A 19,691-nucleotide genomic window follows, 5' to 3' on the forward strand; every position below is an offset into this window, starting at 1 on the left:
AAAAAAGCGACGGTTTGAAAGCAGGGAGCGGATGATGTTGACGACACATGTATTTTTAACCATTTGGGTCAGCTTGTAAAGTAAGGCCCTATGGTTTACTGTGTCGTACGCTGCAGTGAGGTCGACAAACACTGCCCCTGTTATGTTGCCACGCTCGAAGCCGTCTTCGACATATTGTGTCAGGTTGAGCACCTGTCCACAACATGAGCGGCCAGCGCGGAAGCCACTCTGGTCCGCGGTGAGATGTTCTTCTACCGTGGGGCTGATACGGCCAAGGAGAAGGCGCTCATACACTTTATATAGAACGCAAAGGAGGGATGATTGGCCTGGAAAAAAAATTACTTCCATCCCACAATGGAACACAAAAGCGCAAAAGTGATTCCACATGCGCAAAGTCTTGCAAAATACCAATAGAAAGTCAACGCCAACCAAGTGCACAGTTAGACTGTGCTTTTCGTCCGACTTGCACTGGGAATGAAAATAGGGCCTTATGACATTTTTTAGGGTTGAATCTAAAAAAAAAAAAAATTGAAATGGAAATGGTTTGGCGGCATGAGCAGGTGCGTCTCTCTTTTACAGTCTTTGGAAAATGAATTCCATCTCCTGCGATTTCTTTTCCTGAGCCACAGTTTGTTAATAGCATCCTCCCCATTTCCACGGGATCCAGTGAAGTTGCTCCTCGCTCGTGTCGGCCTGCAATAAAGCCTTGAGGCAGAGGGAAATGATGCATGTTATTGTGAACACACCAGATGGGGTCCCGAAGCGGGGAACATGAGTGCAGAGCAGCAATCTCGTCATAATCAGATGTTAATAGATTCAACTTTATAGGAAGGCGACAAGGATTGTGACAGGGAGGCTCATTTTGACAGATGACAGTGACACCTGACAAACCTGCATGAAAAAAAAAAAAGTTTTGCCGTATTAGACAGGAACAAGTCCTATTTTGGGATGTATTATGAAAAAAATGTTTGCCAAGTATAAAAGCACATAATTCGTTGTTGGTGTCGGAATAAAATTGCGATTTGTCACCTGATGTGTTTATTCCTCTGCAATTGGCTGAACTCCAGAGTAAAACTCACCTCTTGCCTCAAAGTCAGCATGGATAAGCTCCAGCTCACCCACATCCAGAAAAAAAAAATTGCAGTCACTATATTAAATGTTAAATTAGATTAAATCTTTCAGCCTTTATCTGAACTTGCTTCCATATTAAATGAATATTAAATAGATTATATTTGTTCGTTCTTCTTATTCTGTTTGCCCTTAAATTAATTTCAATGGGTTCTCTTGTCCGACTTCCATGCAGAATACACACACACACACACACACTTGGGACAACTACCTGAGGGACTTTCTCATATTTCAAGTGGAACTTAAACCTTTTTTTTCCTTTTGTATGGATTTTGTGACAGTGAAAATTGTCTCTATCCTCTAAATAAAATCATCAAAACAGCTTTCAGTGTCTTGCTTTCCATTTCTATATTAATGACGACTGCAGTAATAAATGTATTTATTTTTACATAACAAAAGTATATAAAGAAATAAATGTAATAATTATCATAATTGTTTTCCTTGATTGTAGATTGTGGCCTCATATTTTGCCAATCAGTCTGATTAGTACTAATTCATCTTCCAGCACTGTATTTTTTTCCCTTTAGTTTTCGAAAGGCTAAAAATAAATAATCCTAGAATAAAAAATAAAAAAAGCACACTCTGTGCATGCAAAAAGGCAGCCTTCAAATCCGGAGCACTCTGAGACTATGACAATGATCCAAGCGTTGAGATTGGTGCCCTGGGCTGCTGAGATTGACTGTAATGCACCCACATGCTGAAGCGGGGGCGCCTCATTAGGAGGGACATCCAGAAATGGGGGCGGATGATGAAAAGAGGAAGGTAGGAGACAGGGATTGACATTGCATGCTTTCTAATCCGCGAATTAATTAGAAGCGATTTTGTCGATACAAGTAGAAGTCAAAACTCGAACATGACTTCAGCTAAAAAGCGATAACGGTGTGCTCTCTGTACTAGCAGGTGCTAGACTTTTGCAAATGCACTGCATGCTTGATTTCCCCATCACGACACTACTTCCTCATTTCTCTTCCTCTGCATAATGTATCGGGCTGCAGAGTACAGACTCATTACCGTTTATGAGACTGAGTCTTACACCAATATAATTAATGAGGGCGGGCTCATAAATCCGCATTTATGCATACATTGGGTCAGGTTTTGGTTTTCGGTCATTGGCGGAGGACCCAAATGCAGGGAAGCCAGCCAGCGAGTGGTTTGAATAAAAAGTGTTTAATTACCAAACGAAAATTAAACGGCAAACAAAGAATATCTACAAAACAAGGATCAAATTAACCAAACAAATACTTGAAAAGGAACTCGGACTTGGCATGGGGAAAAAAATGGACTTGACAACACGAGATGGACAATGACCAGACAGGAACTGAAAGGGAAAAGGGAACTAAAAAAAAATAAAATAAAAATTGATGAATCAACGAGGAACACCTGGACAAGACGCAAAAGGGTTGGAGGGAGCTGATTGGTCAACACAAGGGCTTGGGTAAACAAACACAGGTGGACACAATAATGCATGACGAGACAGAAGATACAAAGGAACACGAGGCAAAACATCGTGAACACAAATCAGCAAAACCGATCCTCTCGTTCAAAGGTCAAATGAGTAATCATTTGTGAACTGCAACTTTATGATTATTGCAAGTGAGAAGTCATACTATGCGATTGGAATAATTGAATTATTAAAAGTTGAAGGCATATCAATTTGTGGCTTTCAAATTTGGATTTTGAGTCGTGGGAACTTGTTGCCATAATCGTCCAAATTAATGTATTGCTTCTAATGACTGGAAATTTTGATTTTGATCATTTCCACTCGCTTTTGGACTGCCAATTTAAAAATTTCAAGCACTTTGTTTTAGTCTTAGCTGCTATTTATTGTTTCTAAGCCAAAACCAAACAAATCATTTTATTTCCAAATCTCAGTTTTTATGAGACGTCTGGTACAGAGGTAATTTATAATAAAATGTAACAATTAGTGGTGGAGAATTCTTTGTATCTTCATAAATACAGAAATGATAGCACCTTTAGAAAATATATCCTCGTTGGTACATCACTTTTTACTCTAGCAAGGTCAAAAGTGCATCCCGACATGCACACTGAAGGATGCTCTAAGAGTATCCGAGAGGGAACGTGAGAGCACTACCGCTCATACGGTATGAAGTATGCAACAGTGCGCGACTTCATGCTGCTCTGGTTTGTTCTTTGAGGACACGGTTAAGTGGAGCTGGAAAGAGTTAAAACCTGTTAGCGAGTTGTCGCTTCCTTCTAATTAACAAGTGTTTGACAGAGCTGCTGTGACCAACAAGGCGAGGAAGCACATAGCCGCCATCTGCAGCGGCCTTGTGTGCCGAAGATTTGATGCTGATTTGACTCAATGATGAAGTTACGCTGACTGACATCAGGCTACATTCAGGCCTTGACACACAAACACACACAGGGCCTCACAATCTACGGGCTGCAGGATGACAACTGCACTGCAAGGAAACAGACCAATGTAAACTCAAAGAAAATAAAACACTTTACGAGTAGAACCAGTGTAAATATAACAGTTATGCTAGTAGATTGTTTTCAGGCTAATCGCTTAATTCGGTAACGTATGTGTCCCCTTAATGTAAAGTGGGTGTCGCTATTATGTAATGGGAGTCAGCTCATAATGCAGGTGTTCCCATAATGCTGTGCGGATGTCCCCGTAATGTACTGTAAAGTTATTGGTAATGTGATGTGTCTACACCCGCATTATGAGGACAACTGCACTAGTGATGGGAAAATGAAGCTTCAAATTTCCCTCATGAACCAGTTATTGTATTTTTGAGACCTCTTGATGGCACTGTTGGTTTAAATAAAGGGTTAAAAAAATGTCAAGTCATTGTGATTTGAGCCCAATGTTGAACAGAGAGTGCCATATACAGGTGTTCAAAAATACTACAACTGGTCCATGAAGTAGATTTGAAGCTTCATTTACCCATCATTATACTGCACTACCTTATGGGTACACTTGCCTTATAAGGACTCTTGTCTCATGGGGACACCTGCTTTACGTGACATTCACGACTTTTGGCCAAGGCAGAAAAATGCACGTTCACGTCAGGGTTTGTTCAAGGTTGCAAATGTTCGCCATGTTAGACATTCGTCTGTATTTTTCTTGAATTTTTTATGTTTTTTTCTTGCGATAAAAACTGTTGGCGTACATTGAACCCTGACGGACTGCCGTCAAAAACACTCGCAATTGTTTTTTCACACATGCTTTTTGGTGTAACATAATAGAATGATTATTATATATATTACATCTATTATTCCTTGTTTGTAGCTCAGTCACATGGTACAACTTCACCCAGTTTTACCTGCACATCTACTTCCGGTGTTCTTGTCCAAAGCACCGCAATATAAAACATTTCTTCATCACCTGACTCTGACGACGAGAAGGACTGACAACCACAAAGTTTATAGAATTATATTTAGGTGTTTAAAATCTCTGCGGTTATTTTGCCACTATGCATATGATCATTAGGAACGATTCAGATAAAGGTTATTGATTTTCTTTAAAAAAAAAAAAAAAATGAGAATCCTCCCCAAATTATTTTGAAAGCTGCCTCAGTGCGTTTTAACAAATATTCAAATGCTATTTCCCCCTGGCACCCCCAAACTCTTCTTGCGGTACACCTTGCTTATGAAGACACCTGCTCATGTCGAGTAAATTTTAATGAGATTCAATTTAGTTGGATTATTTCATTCATACTGACTGACTGACAGAATTCCTTCTCATCCTCCTTAGATTGTAATGTAGTGGTATTTTCTTCTTTTTTTTTTACATCAGACCATTAAACTAGAAACTTGTCTCTGACTCACATGTCGATGATCATCTTTCGAACATCCTTCATTTTAGCCTGCATCGACAAGCTTGACTCATTATGGGAATCGGCTTGTGCATCTGTGAAACTGCAACATCAGTGCCAAGCAAACATCAAGCAGCATCATTTCTCTTGTCATTCAGCTCAAGGCGGCATACAGTATCATAATCGTATTCACTCTGGGGGAAGTATGCGCGTATGTGCATGTGTTTGCGGCTGCAATGAGAAGATAGCAGTTCCCTCCTGTATTGTCAGTGACCTTCTGTATTTAGCGTATTCAAACAGCAATGATTTTTCAGGGCTTGACTTCCCCTTTAAGTAGACTCAAATACTGGTTTTAAGTGGACAAATGCCATGACTCCATTTTTTTTATGAATCTGTGATGCTTTTCGAGCCTAAAAAGACTATCAGGGAGCGATGAGGTACATTCTGGAATTAAATGTATTTTTTATAATTTTATGTTGAATTGAAGCTGAATATTTTACTCCCAAATGTAGCTCTCTTTACTTGGACCAAATCTAATCTTTTTAGAGTAAAAAGTACTCTTTGAAATTTATTGTGTACAATAACAATATTATTTATTTATATATTATTATTTATTTATTTATTTATTTTACGTTTTAATTCATTAATAAAGTAGAAGTGACCTTCATTCTTGACTATGCATACCTGGCAATTAACTACATTCCTCTTCAACAAGTTATAGCCAGAAAACATCTGACAAAACAGGTGCACCTAAAGTGAGCTGACATTTTATTGCCTGGATGGCGGCATGAAGAAGGTTCAAGGGGGCAAGTTATCCATGTGAGGAATGTGCAGTGTATCTATCTAAAGCTTCACCCCTGAAGCCGACTCCGGCACACGTTCTTTGTGATGGCATTTGGTATTTTGGCAGCATCTTAAATGCCCTGATTAGTGAGTTTGAATACGTACGAGTTGATTCATTTGTATGTTAAACTGATTATTTTCTTCGTCCCCGTTGCAACTTCAATTCATGAAAAATGGGCTATGGCAATTTGGAGACATATTATTTTTTCTTATAGAAGAACATTTACAAAATACTACTATTAACACTGCAAAATAAAGTAAAATTATTTTTTTTTAGGAAATTTGACAACCATATGCATTTTTTGTTTGCCCACCCATTACGTTTTCTCCTGCTCCTTACGCTCTGCTTGACAGCTGCAGGATCCTCGAGCATGCCGTAGTAAAGCCGTGTAGCAGAATGAATTTAAAGGTTAACCTTGAAAGTTGAACACTATCCTATAAATCATACAGTTTGAAAACCACAACACTGTCAGCTAACTGAGCACCGAAAGGATTATTGTCAACAACAAATGTTGCAAATTTGTTTTACCGGGAACATGCTAATGTCAATGGCCTGCAGTGGGAATAATCACTGAAGATCAACATAAAAATATCCAAAAAATTAAAGTGACAGTCATGTAAAAAAAAATATTTAAATATATATATATATATATATATGTATATATATATATCCCAAATGTCGAAAATCAGGCCAAAGTTTGTGGCGGTTGAACATACTGACTCAAGAGCACCAATGCTCAGTCATCGTTGTCTTCATCTTCCAGTTCTCTTTCCTTCCTTTAAGCCCTTTGACCGTCGACTTCAGTATGCCATAACCGATGTCAAATTTCACCTCCTGTCAAAATAAGGGGAGCGTACAAACATTTGCGGATGTCACTTCAACAGACTGGACTCACTTGATCTGTGCTGCCTGGAGTCAATATGCCAAGATGAAGTTAATATTCTGCTTAATAGTCAGTGCTATGTGAAAGGTTTTGAGGGTGCGCTTGGAACCCGGCTTGACTTCTATATGTCAAACTCGCCACGATGAAAGTCCAAGAACCAATGAGTCACATTGGGCAAAAAAAAATGTGAAGGCCACACAGCATGTTTACAGCTTACATTATCAGTGCAGATACAGTGTCGGCATGCCTACTATGTGCTGTGTCATTGAACTATTTCCATCGGCATCTGTTCTCCGTGCCAGCTATATCTGCCCACTTTAATCCGTCGGTTTGTGTCTTGTAAAAATATCCCCCAAGCCCCTTCGGCTTCTCTTGGTAACTCATGCAAAAGAAGTCGTCGCTTGCCGGGTGTCAAGGGGTGTTCCCGTAGTAAGACTGAATAGTGGGCGGAGCTTAACTTCATGAATACAACAGTTTCATAGATAAAGATTTCTTTCAAGATGATCTACTTTTTTTGTAATGCCATTTTTCCGTTGAGCAGATACTTTCAGGATTTGCATGCTGAGTGGTGAGTAATGGCTTTGCATGAAAGTACATGCAGTAACTTGAAATTGTTTTTTCAAATGTCAAGCGATTCTTCGTGTATATAATATATAGAATTAAGGTCTAAAAGTATTTGCAAGTTCCTGTAATTGCCTGCTGTTTTATTTATTTATTTATTTATTCATTTATGGCAACTTCATAACATAAACAAATGCTTTTTTTTTTTTTAATCCTTCTTGTTTGACATGTGCTGTTTATCTCCAAACTAACTTGTGGCAGTTAGAATTCTAACTGCAGCATTACAAGCCGATCTCTCAGTGACACACCTCAGCAGATTCCACAGATGTTTTGTTAATATGTGATATGCAACATTTTAAAATTGGGCAAATAAGCAAGATTTGGAAATACCTGTTCAAATATACAGGCAATACACATAGTATAAAAATAAATAAACATTCTCGTAATTGTAACATATCCTGTGAAATGCCACCAACAGTCCAATGGAAATTTGCACAGAATCTTCCTACAGCTACTTTAACACGCATGGAGCAGCAACATTATTGCTCGCATTTACACCGCATCCATTCGAGTTCAGTGCTCAGCAGCATTTTGGCACCTCGTGGTACTATGCAAAAGTCATTCAACTCGTAATACGGTCTCTTAATATATGAGCAGTGTGGTTCTAGACTTGTCCTTATGGAAAGTGACTTGAGACCACTTATCGTGCAGTTTATATAAATAAAATAGAATTAAATTCTGATTTGGCTGTATTCTATTCTATTCACTTAAAAATATGCGATACAGCTAGGATAGACTTTTAAATAGCGGAGGATCACACGACTGTACAAATTGATGATCGCCAATGACGGATATTGTGTTATAATCATATACATTTCCAGTTTTGTAGTTGTGGTTCACATAGCTGACTAATATTGCAGCTGTTGTAGGATCATTTCCCGCTTAATCCTCAGCACTCCCCAATTTCCCAGAGAATGAGAGGCCGACAGCCCATGAGGTTGCCTGTTTTTAAGTCAAGCTTCCATACTAACCACGACAGGATAAGCAGAATAGAAAATCGAAGTGATGCTGATTTTCTAGCTTGTTATTCCTCATCTTTACAAGTTTCCAGTTAAACTTGAGTGGTGGTGCATCCCACCCTCCACATGCCTCCACATGTCATATGTGACTCCTACCATGCCCGCCTGCCTGTTAGTCAACACCTTACTCAAGTGTCCAGGGTGGAGCTTTTGGAACTCCATTAAGACCCCTGTTCGGTCCCATTGGTAAGATATATTTAGCTCATGGCATGTCACACTAATGCACTGGACGTGCACATAGTTGATATTGTGGCATTACATGTATTTAGCGTTTGATTTTTAAATGGTTATCCTTTAAATATGAACAATGTTGTTAACACCTTTCCGTCATTTGGCATCATTTTAATTCGTCATATTTCCAATTTATTGTTTAAAGTGTTAAGGCACCAAAAAATAAGTTATTGCATTCATCATATTTTTTTTTTTAATTTATCTGCCGATTAGTCAGTTATAGTAATTTTTTGTGTCAAATCTCAGAATCAGCATCTCTTGAAAAAAACAACAAAAAAAATTAAATAAAATAAAATCATTCATCATTAAAATTCTTTCGGACTTGTATATGACTACACCTGTCAAATAATTATAGCCAATTTTCTTCTTTCTTGGCTGTTTTTCGGTGCATCTGCGTCCTTTAGTGATGTGAACAATTTGGACAAGCAGTACAACTTCAAACCAAGTCCTCAGATGGCCCATGAATATTGTTGACCTCAGATTTTCTTGACACTCTGCCTCTTGTCCAACTGCAGTCGTACAATACATTTCTCATGCACCTCGGAAGCACTACAGGGACAGTGAAACTGAAAGATTGTTTCATGTTAATACTGTTAGCTTTAGCTTTGCATTTATTTGTTAACTAATTCCAACAAATCACATTCTTTCCTTTCTTTCCTTGTCCCTCTTTTACTTGTCGGCTTCAGGCTCACCCTGCAGAACTCATAGGCGTGTGAGAGCGATGACATAATTTTAATCATACGCTAATAAAAAATTCTTGGCTGCGCCAGCATGGCAACAAATGACAACATGTTCACGCACATGCAAACACACAACAAATACAAACTATAAAGAATTATGTATTATTAATCACTTCTTATTATTCAATCTTCAGGATTTTTTTGGGTGCTTGGTGTTTATAGGCTCGAGAGAACAATCGTATTGTTATCTACAATGCAATCTAAAGTGCACCCGCTCTCTGACTCATAAATAGCCCCGCTACTATTTTTTTCTTGGATGATAATAATTTACCATAACTAAGTCTTTCCCTGAAGAAAGCAAAATTTAAATGAAGGTGACAGAATGGAGTCACAGCTGAGAAGCATTTCGACTTCAATTGGGGTGGTATCACTTCTGCACTCGCCATCCCGCATGGTCGTCTGCCATTTAAGAAGACTATTAGTGAATAAGCTTAAGACCCCTGAACCAAAAACAGAAAAATGCGTACAGAAATTCTCACAGGTCTATATTATGTTTTATTCTCACTTTGAATGGGTCAAAAAAATAAAAAAGAATGTCTTCTTGGTTTCAGAGAACTGAGGCTGATAATCATACCTCCACATGGCACAAAGGACATTTCAAGAAAGTGGCAAGGATGGCCGCTCAGGTAAGACTAGGCCCTCTTATTTAGTTTTCTTATTTCAAAAATATTCTCACAAGCAACAAATGAAATTTGTAAAACTGTATTAGCGAGAAATACTTGTTTCGACCTAAATAGGAATGGTGCGCAATTTTAGACTATATTTTAGTCTCCTTAAAGGGGAGGTCCACCCCAAAATTGTCTTGATATGTTCTATGCAGCCCCACTAGTCAAAACACGACATTCTGATTAATATTGCGTTTGGGGAGTGAGTTAAGCAGTAAAATCCATCATTTTTAAGCATCTCAGGGCGGGCATTTGGTCACTTTTGTCAATTGAAAATGACCTCGCAATTACTCAGGGCTCAGATAACGACCAATCATGGCTCACCTGTGAAGCTGAGCCTTGATTGGTCGTTTCCTAAGGAATGAGCAACTGTGATGTCATTTAAATTTTGTGCTTCTTCTGAAGATCTTGGTGACAGCGACTCAATTGCAGTGATCAATCAATCATTCATCTGAAGACATATATTGATTCATCAATGGCAAATGGAAAAACAGCTAGATAGGAAGAAAGCTTGAGTTCTCCTCGATTTTAGCAAAAATAGAAGGAGCGACATGTTGTATTTTCTTGCAATCCACGTTCCTCATATTTAAAGTTTTAAAAGAGAAGCCTTCAGGGTATGACTTAATGAGGCTGCTTTAAAATGGTCCCGGCAATGTTATATTTGGCATTGTTACTCCCCCGATGTGAGCCTTTACTGAGTAAGCAACTAATTTTTGCATGGTGTCTTCGGCTATATCACATGTGTCAAACTCAAGGCCCGGGGGCCAGATCTGGCCCGCAACCTCATTTTATGTGGCCCGCAAAGGGCAAATCATCTACATCAACTTCCTGTTTCTAGCATATTTTCTTCACTTTTAACAACACTGAGATATGAGATATTGCCAATTATTTGTTACCAATCCTCCCCTTTTAAAATAAATTGAAAAATGGTTGAACAATTACTTACTAGCTTCTGATTTCAAAACTGGCTTTCCAATCAATTTATATGCGTTCACAGTCATACCGGCCCTCTGAGGGAAACCACAACTACGATGTGGCCCGTCTACAAAAATGAGTTTGACACCCCTGGGCTATATAGAATATTGTGACAGCATACGCTACATCTAGTTAAAAAAAAACAAAAAAAAATGTGAACATTGTTACTTTTTAATTACACAGAGACCCAGAAAGCATACAAATTATATTATTTTAGCCATATTTTATATTTGTTTATTTATTGATTTTCACATATTCATTGACTTTTGATTATACATGCAAATGTCCTTTTGTATTGCAGTTTTGGGAATGCTAACAGTGCAAATAGAAAGGGACCCAAAGACAGGCGCCACAGTGGTTAAGTCTGTAGCGCCCATGTCCACACCTGCCAGTTGTCCACTGGACTCCAATGTTTTTGACGATGGCAGGAAAAGCATCCATGCAGTCGGTGGGTCAGGCTGTAATCCCTCAACTGAAGAGCTCGGACAGATTTTGAGTGTCGTAGATGGCGTTGGGCTGCAAGTGATGCTCCACGAGGTCACATCCACCCCAAATGGAGAAGAGATCAAGGATCAGGCGGATGCCAATGAAGCTCCAGTCAAAGAATTACAGGCACCTGTCAATCAGCTTGTGTCACAAAAGAACTGCATGCAGTTTGACGACGTTAGAAGGTTTAACTCTGAGGATAAAATAACAACAGAGGTCAGTCGTGAGCGTTTGAGTTTTGAGGAGGATGCAAATGTGATGGTGGTTACAGACACAGCCGGAACAGAGGTGACCGTGGACGATCACGATTTGGAGGAAAGCCCAATCACCCTTGTGTTCCTGGGCTACACTGATTCTACGACTGCCCAAGAAAACCCAGACATGCTGGTTGCGGAGAAAGTAATCATCGCAGAGGACGGAGAAGAACACAGTGTTGCAGATCAAGAGGCGGCGAAAGCGAGTGAAAGTGAAACGTATCAGGACATTCCCCTGAAGGAAAAAAATCAAACGTCTCAAGTCCAGGAAGATAATGCAAATAAGGAATCATCGTCAAAAGGTCCTTCCAAGCACAAGACCTGTCAGTGTTGCTCGGTCATGTAAGACGTCATCTTCTTACCTATGAAAACAGACGCATCATTGAGGCTTTGGACTTTTCTGCCCATCTGTTCCCTCCATTTGACTCTGAGCATCATCATGTTGTAACCCCACAGTAAATGTGTACTAGCAGCTTCACTATTGGCTCACTTTAAAAAAAAAAGCACTTTCTCCCCCTAGAGGAGAAAGGCAGGCAAGACACCTGGCACCACAATTGCAAACTCATCAGTCTGCTCCATAACTAAAGAAATGTATTCCATTCAGGTGGAAGGGGGGAAAAAAAGGAAATAAAAGATCAGCCAAGTGTGGACTGCAAATATATTAGAACCCGTACCTGGATTTTTATTTATTATTTCAGGTTCAGGTTACTTTATTGTACCAACTTGTGAAGTTAAAAAGGCATTAACCCATTAGAGGTGAAAACAAATATGTAAAAAGAAGAGAAAATATCTTCTATTTGAGAGATGACTCCTACAAAAAATGTGTTTTAAATTGTAGGCTGCGTAACATGACATTAATTCATTCACTACCAGCCGAGTTTAAAAAAAAAAAGAATCTTTGACGTCTTTAGCCGTCAATGGAAATGAGAAGTTTGCACATACATTGTGATTCTAAGATGAATGCAAAATTGATGCTGTAAATAAAGCAGGAAATGGCTAAACAGGTTTTCTAAATTTAATATCATCGAATGGGACTAAAAAGATTATTTTCTTCCGTCTCCTTTTCAGGCCAGGTTTAATTAAAATATTGATTGTAATATTGTGCTTTGGTTTTTCTGGTTTATGTTGACCGCCGCCTGAAATAAAAATATGGAATGAAAGAATTATAATCATTTGCAGTTCACACACATTTCTAAAGTTTTGTTCATGTTTTACATACGAATTTTAAAAGTGTTATAGATCTAGTCCATTGCGAGAGCTAATCGTCAGTGGGAATCAGCTTTTTGCAATGGACCGATTACTCTAACCATGTGCATTCTAAGCAATTAAATACATACAATACTTTTAAACTTGCATGTCTCTTGCTTCTCATTAAATATGTCCTGCCTCTTCGAGAGATGTTGTGTTTGCATCTCATCATGTGAGTCATGGCTCACATGACTTGAACATGCTAAGAAGATCCCCGGCATTATTATCTGGATCATTCAACTTTCTCCTGAGGCTGGTGCTCGGTGACTGTCGGGCCACAATCAGGTGAGTTTTCTTTCCATTTAACTTTTTATAAATTTGAAATGCCAGCGACTCAAAACATGTACAGTATAATATTTTGGAACGTCTGCCCAATAATTGGATCAGTTTAGTGGCTAAAAATGAGGTGCGAGTCTAGAGTTTCATAAAATAACATCCAGCATACAAAAGAGGAGGACGGAATAAACAGGATCATCTCATTTAATGTCCTTGTTGCTGCTTGTGTTGATAATCCTCGACTACACCGAAGAAATAAAGCTCTTCGATACAGGTGTAAATGCACACTCATAAATTAAAACCCGCACCCTAATAGGAATGAATTTCATTTTATGCTGAACTATGATTAGCCTATATGAATATTTGACTGATCCAAATGAAATAATTGATTTAACACATAAGTTATGTGGTTTTTTTTTATTGTCAGTCACAAGACAAGATAAGAAACCCAAAAGCATTATATCACCGATTGATATCATCAAGTGCGCAAATAATTGTTAAAATGGCATTAATATCAATCCAAAAGTTGAAACGAGAAAACAAAATTTTCTTAAGGCGATATATTTTTCTATTGTACTAATATACATTTCTCACACTTCTCTCTCCTAAACCCAAGCATAACCTTGAGTATTTCAAAAGCTTGTCACCATGGAAACAAATCCATCAATGCAAAGATGCCTGTTGCTGTCCCCTCAGGATGATGAAGATGACCTGTGGAGGATGCGTTCCAAGATTGTGTCAGAAAATACAGAAAAAATAAACAGCAGCTCATTGACTATTCCTCATGAGGGACCTTTAGGTGAACTCAACTCCCCTCCCCCAACTGGGATTCAGAATGATGCAATAAACAATGTAGATGCAGATCATACATTCTTCCCACTCCTACCTTCCCTTTCAAACATGGAGCCACGATTGCCGGGAGGGCGCCACAAAGACACAGCCGCGGGTAATTCCAGTGTGACCCTCGTGTTTGAGGCAGGTGACGACACTGAGCCCGAAGCTAATCTCATCAGCTTACCCTGGCATCATAGTGAAAGGCAGTCAATGGCAGCACAGAGGGAGACTGAGGAAGTGTCAGCAGGCACAGCACAGATTTCTGCGGAGTTTAAAGACCTTCCTCCAAATGCTCAAGACCAAATACCCGAGGCTTCGTTAGGAGGAGCAAAAGAACAAGACCGGTCAAGTCTGCAAGTGGAAACCTGGGGAAAAGCCGATGAAGACGCATTTCCAAACCGAGCATCTTCACATAACGTGGATGAGTTTGACAATGAGGCACATTTGGATGAGGTAGGAGACGAAAGACAGCAAGATTTAGCTCGGCCTTTTGAGGCCTTAAAAAGCAATGGAATGAAACTTATGCAACGCTGCAACATAACAACGGAATTCTACAAGAACGCGGAAAACATGACAGCTAGATCACTCACTGAACCACAGGCAGAGAGAGAAAACGAAACCCCAAAAAACGTTGAGTACTCTGACTCCGATTCCTTGGTAGAAAGCGAGAAAGGCGCTTCTGAGGTCCTATTTCTCCAGAAAGCCGTTCGCAGCACGCAATCAACTCCATCCGATGACAAACAGAAAAAGGTGGGAAAGGCAAAGCGCAGGGATGATTTTTGTCGAATAGCCTCAGATATTCTCCAAGGCGAGCGACTACTTCAGCGTCTGCAACTGGTGCAGCAACGACAAGAGGCCGATATGAGTCATGAGAAGGAACAGGAGGCAAAGTTTCTGACTGAAGATTTGCTCGCAAGTGGACGGGACCGGTCAGGCCAAGATGAGAAAGAAGAGATCCGATTTCACGCCAGCCATTCTGACAGGACAAAGACAAGCCTGTTGGAGAGAGAAAAAACTGAAGGGGATACGAGTGCAGAAGCCCAAGAAACGATGCCTGCACCAGCTGAGCCCTGTGAAATTGCCCCAAGAAAAGAAAATTCCTCTGATGATAACCCAAATGTCAGCTGTGTGGATTGGATTCCAATCGATTCCAATGACACCATCACCAATCCAACTACTCTTAGATCCTCCTGTCACCGTTTCTCTGTCACTGAGACCTCCATGGAAAGGCGAATCCTTGAGGATGCCCAAGGGAAACAGAACTTGCAGCGGGCTGGGGGGATTCTAAACCTGGCAGATGATCCAGATGTAGTGGAAATCCCTTTTAAAACCAACATCGTGTTCGAAGTACTTCCCACAAAAATACGTGCAGGCCATGACGGTGAATGGCAGTCCGAGAACAATGTGATGCATCAGGATTTAAATCCGGAGAGTCCGAGAATACTTGGAACAACGGAACAGGCGGATATCCCAAAAGCGTACGGTAGAAAGGACACTCATCAATTAAAAAAGACAAAATTACTCTTTGAAGCTTTCCAGCAGGATAATACACAGGGTCCAACCAGATTAAGGAAAGCCCTTTCCACATTGATGACAGATCAAGTTTCTCCCACACTGCTAGAACGCACGCATAGCCTGGATGCGTTTTCAACCTCAGAAAGGAAGAAAAGTTCGGAAAACCTGCGCTCAAAGATTCCAAGCGGGGGATCTCGAGATAGAACACGATTATCTCCATACCCAAAGCAGGATAAAAATGTATGTCTTTGCCGCAGTTCAGACTCCATAAACTCGGATGACTTCACTCAAGTGGTAGAAATTGAAAGTGCTGTCGGGATGGACAAGGTTAGACTGGAATCTCCCGTGCTGCAACAAAATCCGTTCTTCAAGTTGCGTCCTGCGTTGGCTTGGAAGCGAGAGGTTGAGGAGGACATCCGGGAAGCTGAAGCAAGAGAAGACGAGCTGCGCAGGCAAAGAAGCACTTTGTACGGAGAGAAGCAACAGCATACGGAGGATGGTGACAAGCCGTCATGCACGTCGACCGTCATACCAGGTGAGTTTCTGACCCAGGGATGTTGACTAGCGTATTTTCCGGGCTACTTTTTTCTTTGATTTTGAAACGTGCGGCTAATACAACAGTGCGGCTTTTCTGTGGATTTTTCTTTCGCCACTAGGGGCGCTCTATAGTTCAGAAAATACGCTAAATAAATCTTGATATTTTTTTTTTTCACCTTGGGTCTGTTCTGTTTTAAGTAGCAAAGTTGTTGCCGTGTTTAAAGTACAGTACAAAATTGTTCTGTACATGCAGTAAAAATGAATTATTTTCAACATTTTAGCCTGGTGCGGCTTGTATATATGGTAATATATTATATTAATATTATGACTTACTGGTTACTTTCCTCTTAAATCCTGAGTAATGCGCAATTTTGCAAAAGAAAACCCTCTGACTCGTTGATAAGCCAAAATTGTGATATCAGCATATCTTATAAAGCCACTGATACTGTGAAAATGTTCTTATAGGGGTCGTGAGCAGGTGAGCTTCAGCGTCAGCAAAATCTATCATCTTCTATCATATTTTCCTCTCTTTTGATTATTGTGGCAATGGTGGATTTTTGTATTATTTGTATTAAGGCAGATTATTTGTGAGTGTACAGAAAATGCATAGTATGCCTTAATGTGTCACTTTGATCTTTATTTCTTCACACATCTTGACCTTCTTACACCGTCTGGCACTTGGATAAATGACCTTCTCTGTTACCATCACAGCATGTTATTCAGGGAACAGGATCAGCCACTAGTGCTGACCCTGTCACAAGCAGTTAGACAATGGCACTGTAGGAGTGCTTCTGTCACATTCAGAGGAGACCTAAAAGCCTTCATGTGGTTGACAGGATTTTTTTTTTGGGATGTTTAAACCTGAATGCTTTGCTCTGAAATGAATACATTGAGGGTGTGTAGAGTTCATCCGTATGATTACAATGTGTTGCTCTTGCATGAGAGCTTAGAAGGAGATCTCAGAGACACAACAGTACGGGAGTGTGTCGTTAGTATTTTAGCTTCTAAAACTGCTAACAATGGATGAGTTGAATGAAGGTTCATATGCCCAAACATGGTGCACGTGACAGGAATGCAATGTGTCTGGGGCTGGGATACAATGAAAGCAAAACGAGTAGTATCATAAACAATTAAATTATCAGGCTTGTTTCAAGGGTAAGTCAAACCAAATTTTTTTCTTGACAAGAATATGTTCTATGAAGGTCCACTAGTCGAAACATGCCATTCTGATTAATATTGGGTTTGCGGGATATGAATTAAGACGGAAACTCCATTCACTTTTAGTCATCTCTGGGGGCGGCCATTTTGTCGCTTTACGACCAATTGTGGCTCTGCTTCAGAAAACAGGCGAGCCATTATTAGTAAACGCATGGGAAATTTTATTGCAAAGAATTTGGGGGGGTTGACTGCCCCTTTAAATAACTCAAATTTTACTGACGCAACAAATAGCCAGGAATCTTCTCAATACAAAGAGCAGAAGAAAATACAATTTTTACTTTTGAGAAAAAAAATAATTAATTAATTAATTGGTTACTTAAGTGGGTGTTTGAAAGCAATCCAGCAAATCTCACTACGACAGAGTAGAACCAGAATTTGCCCATTTTCAATTATTATCATTACATCGATAACATAAATCTGAAAATGTATATTGAAATTATGTTTTATATATATATATATATATATATATATATATATATATATATATTACATGCTGATAAATTTTGTTACAAGTCATGAAATATTTTTTTTAACATTTAAATTTCTACTATTTAAAAAAAAAAAAATAATAATTTTTTTTCACCTTTTTCCATGTCTTTAGGGGTAAAGCAACAGTCTCGAGGCAAACTGGAACGAGTCTGGCCACCACCCTGCAAGAAAGAACAGCTTAAATCGGAACATATACAGGTAACATAAATTACATGAATGTGTTCTGCACGGGACATTTTTTATTATTATTTGATATTTAAGAATGTCGTCAGGATTAAAAAAAAAAAAAAAACACTGATGATAATCATTGAGAGGATAGCCCATATAATAAAATTGGGAGTTTGGCGGAAAGTCACCATCACTGTTTTTGTTTGCACTGTGCTGATAAGGAGGACAGTAATAGTTACAAACATGCTGTGACTCTCTGGATTATTTTGTTGTCCTGCAAGGTCAGCGCTCACAGCAGACTTTAAGGATTAGCTCCCACAATTTGTTTTCCCAGTGCTGCTTGAAATGCAAACGTCTCTGGTGTTGCTCTTCAGTTTTGGGGTGACAAAACCGGAAAGTAATCTCTCCCACTTGAATCATCACCACAGGGGCTGAGTGTCCACCGAGCAGGAAGTCAGAGGTCTCATCTGTGGCAACGCTGGGAGTTTGGTCGGATCAACGGGCAGCCGTCAGCAGAAAAGGACTGACAGATCCTGCGGTCCAAACAGATCACATACCGACTTTACTAAAATTAGAGCTTGAATTAAAAATTATGAGTTGTTAGTTCCTATTTAAATATTTCCGTTCTACACCTGCTTTATATATTTTACTTCACTTAACCGTAAACCCTATTCAAATAAGTAGTCATATTGTTTTTTGTTTTTTTTTATGAAACGTTTACTAATTTAACATTACATTATTAATTTCCTGGTATGATTTATTCAATAAAATGCATTTGATTGAGTGACGATTTCTGAGTGGCGAGGTAGACTCAGCGCATTAGTCTGTAGAAAATAATTTTTTTTTAAAAAGTCTTTATCTGAACAAAACTATTAACAGGAGAAAGAGTCAGGGAATTTGTTTTTGTGTCAGTTAGTTTTGCGTAAAAACAATAATAAATACCGTTGCTTCTAGTTGCTGTGCACCAAAAATAAAAGCTAAATACATATCAGGAAATAGATTAATAGTGTATGCACATTCTTCATGTGACGTTACTGTAATTCACTTTCGACAAGTCGTTTGGATGTGAGGCATTTCAATTATTCGCCACGAGAGGGCAGTGTCACATTGATTGCTCGCAGAAGCCACGGTTTTGGACAGGATCATGAAGACTGCGGGGGTGCTCAGTGTAAGTAAACCAAAAACGCAACTGCGAATTGATAAACATCTGTATAGTGGATGTACATTAAAATATTAAATGTGTGTGTATTTGAGTGTGTGGGTGTGGTGGAGGTGGTGGGGGGGGAGTAGTAAGGGACGCATTGATTGGCACATACATTTCCAGTCAACCAAATATTTTAATGTTACTGCATGCTGATGATGAAGATAACTTACGCAATATGTAGTCACTTACCGGAAGCAGCGCTGGGAACGTACAGAACAGTTATGCAACCTTTGTAAATTATCTAATGATGAGTCACTTACGTCATGAAATAAGAACAGGTCATCATGTACACCGCTTGAAAGAACATCTGCAACATTTTGTGCAAGAGTGTGGGTGGTGCCTTCCTGAAAGTTTGCCACACTGAGTCAAACTAGGATGTTAAATCAAATGTGCCTTAAGAAGATGGGAACAAAACAAGAACATGACAAAATCAACATGAATATTTTGTTTGTGGACTGTGTTGTAAGCCTTCTGTGTCACTGGTTGTCTGTATCAATATTGCTTGAGTCATTATTTTTTTAATAGTGTTTTCTTTTGTGCCACCGCTTATTAGATTTCAGATGCAACTTTGTCA

The 19,691-nt window shown here is 39.3% G+C and overlaps 2 protein-coding genes across 6 annotated transcripts; both read left to right on the forward strand.

The window, feature by feature from the left end:
* The first annotated feature begins 1,748 nt into the window (after positions 1-1,748).
* LOC148322750 (uncharacterized) lies at positions 1,749-12,977 on the forward strand. Of its 4 annotated transcripts, none has more exons than XM_088317148.1 (3): positions 1,749-1,890; positions 9,800-9,874; positions 11,190-12,977. In XM_088317148.1, exons 2-3 carry the CDS (start codon positions 9,829-9,831, stop codon positions 11,972-11,974), a joined length of 831 nt encoding a protein of 276 aa, XP_088173274.1. In that variant the 5' UTR covers positions 1,749-1,890; positions 9,800-9,828; the 3' UTR covers positions 11,975-12,977. The 4 variants fall into 4 exon arrangements, with proteins under 4 accessions (XP_088173274.1, XP_088173276.1, XP_088173273.1 ...); XM_088317147.1 differs by lacking the exon at positions 1,749-1,890 and adding an exon at positions 6,924-7,205; XM_088317150.1 differs by lacking the exon at positions 9,800-9,874 and having other exon boundaries at positions 1,824-1,890.
* Positions 12,978-13,092: 115 nt separating this feature from the next.
* Positions 13,093-18,751, forward strand: LOC148322751 (uncharacterized). Of its 2 annotated transcripts, XM_088317145.1 has the most exons (4): positions 13,093-13,161; positions 13,769-16,036; positions 17,858-17,943; positions 18,342-18,751. In XM_088317145.1, exons 2-4 carry the CDS (start codon positions 13,801-13,803, stop codon positions 18,438-18,440), a joined length of 2,421 nt encoding a protein of 806 aa, XP_088173271.1. In that variant the 5' UTR covers positions 13,093-13,161; positions 13,769-13,800; the 3' UTR covers positions 18,441-18,751. The 2 variants fall into 2 exon arrangements, with proteins under 2 accessions (XP_088173271.1, XP_088173272.1); XM_088317146.1 differs by lacking the exon at positions 13,093-13,161 and having other exon boundaries at positions 13,670-16,036.
* Positions 18,752-19,691: the final 940 nt, after the last annotated feature.

Source organism: Idiotropiscis lumnitzeri, chromosome 15, assembly GCF_059441095.1.
Source record: "Idiotropiscis lumnitzeri isolate Australia: NSW breed Sydney's pygmy pipehorse chromosome 15, RoL_Ilum_1.0, whole genome shotgun sequence".
NCBI classification, from domain to species: Eukaryota; Metazoa; Chordata; class Actinopteri; order Syngnathiformes; family Syngnathidae; genus Idiotropiscis; species Idiotropiscis lumnitzeri.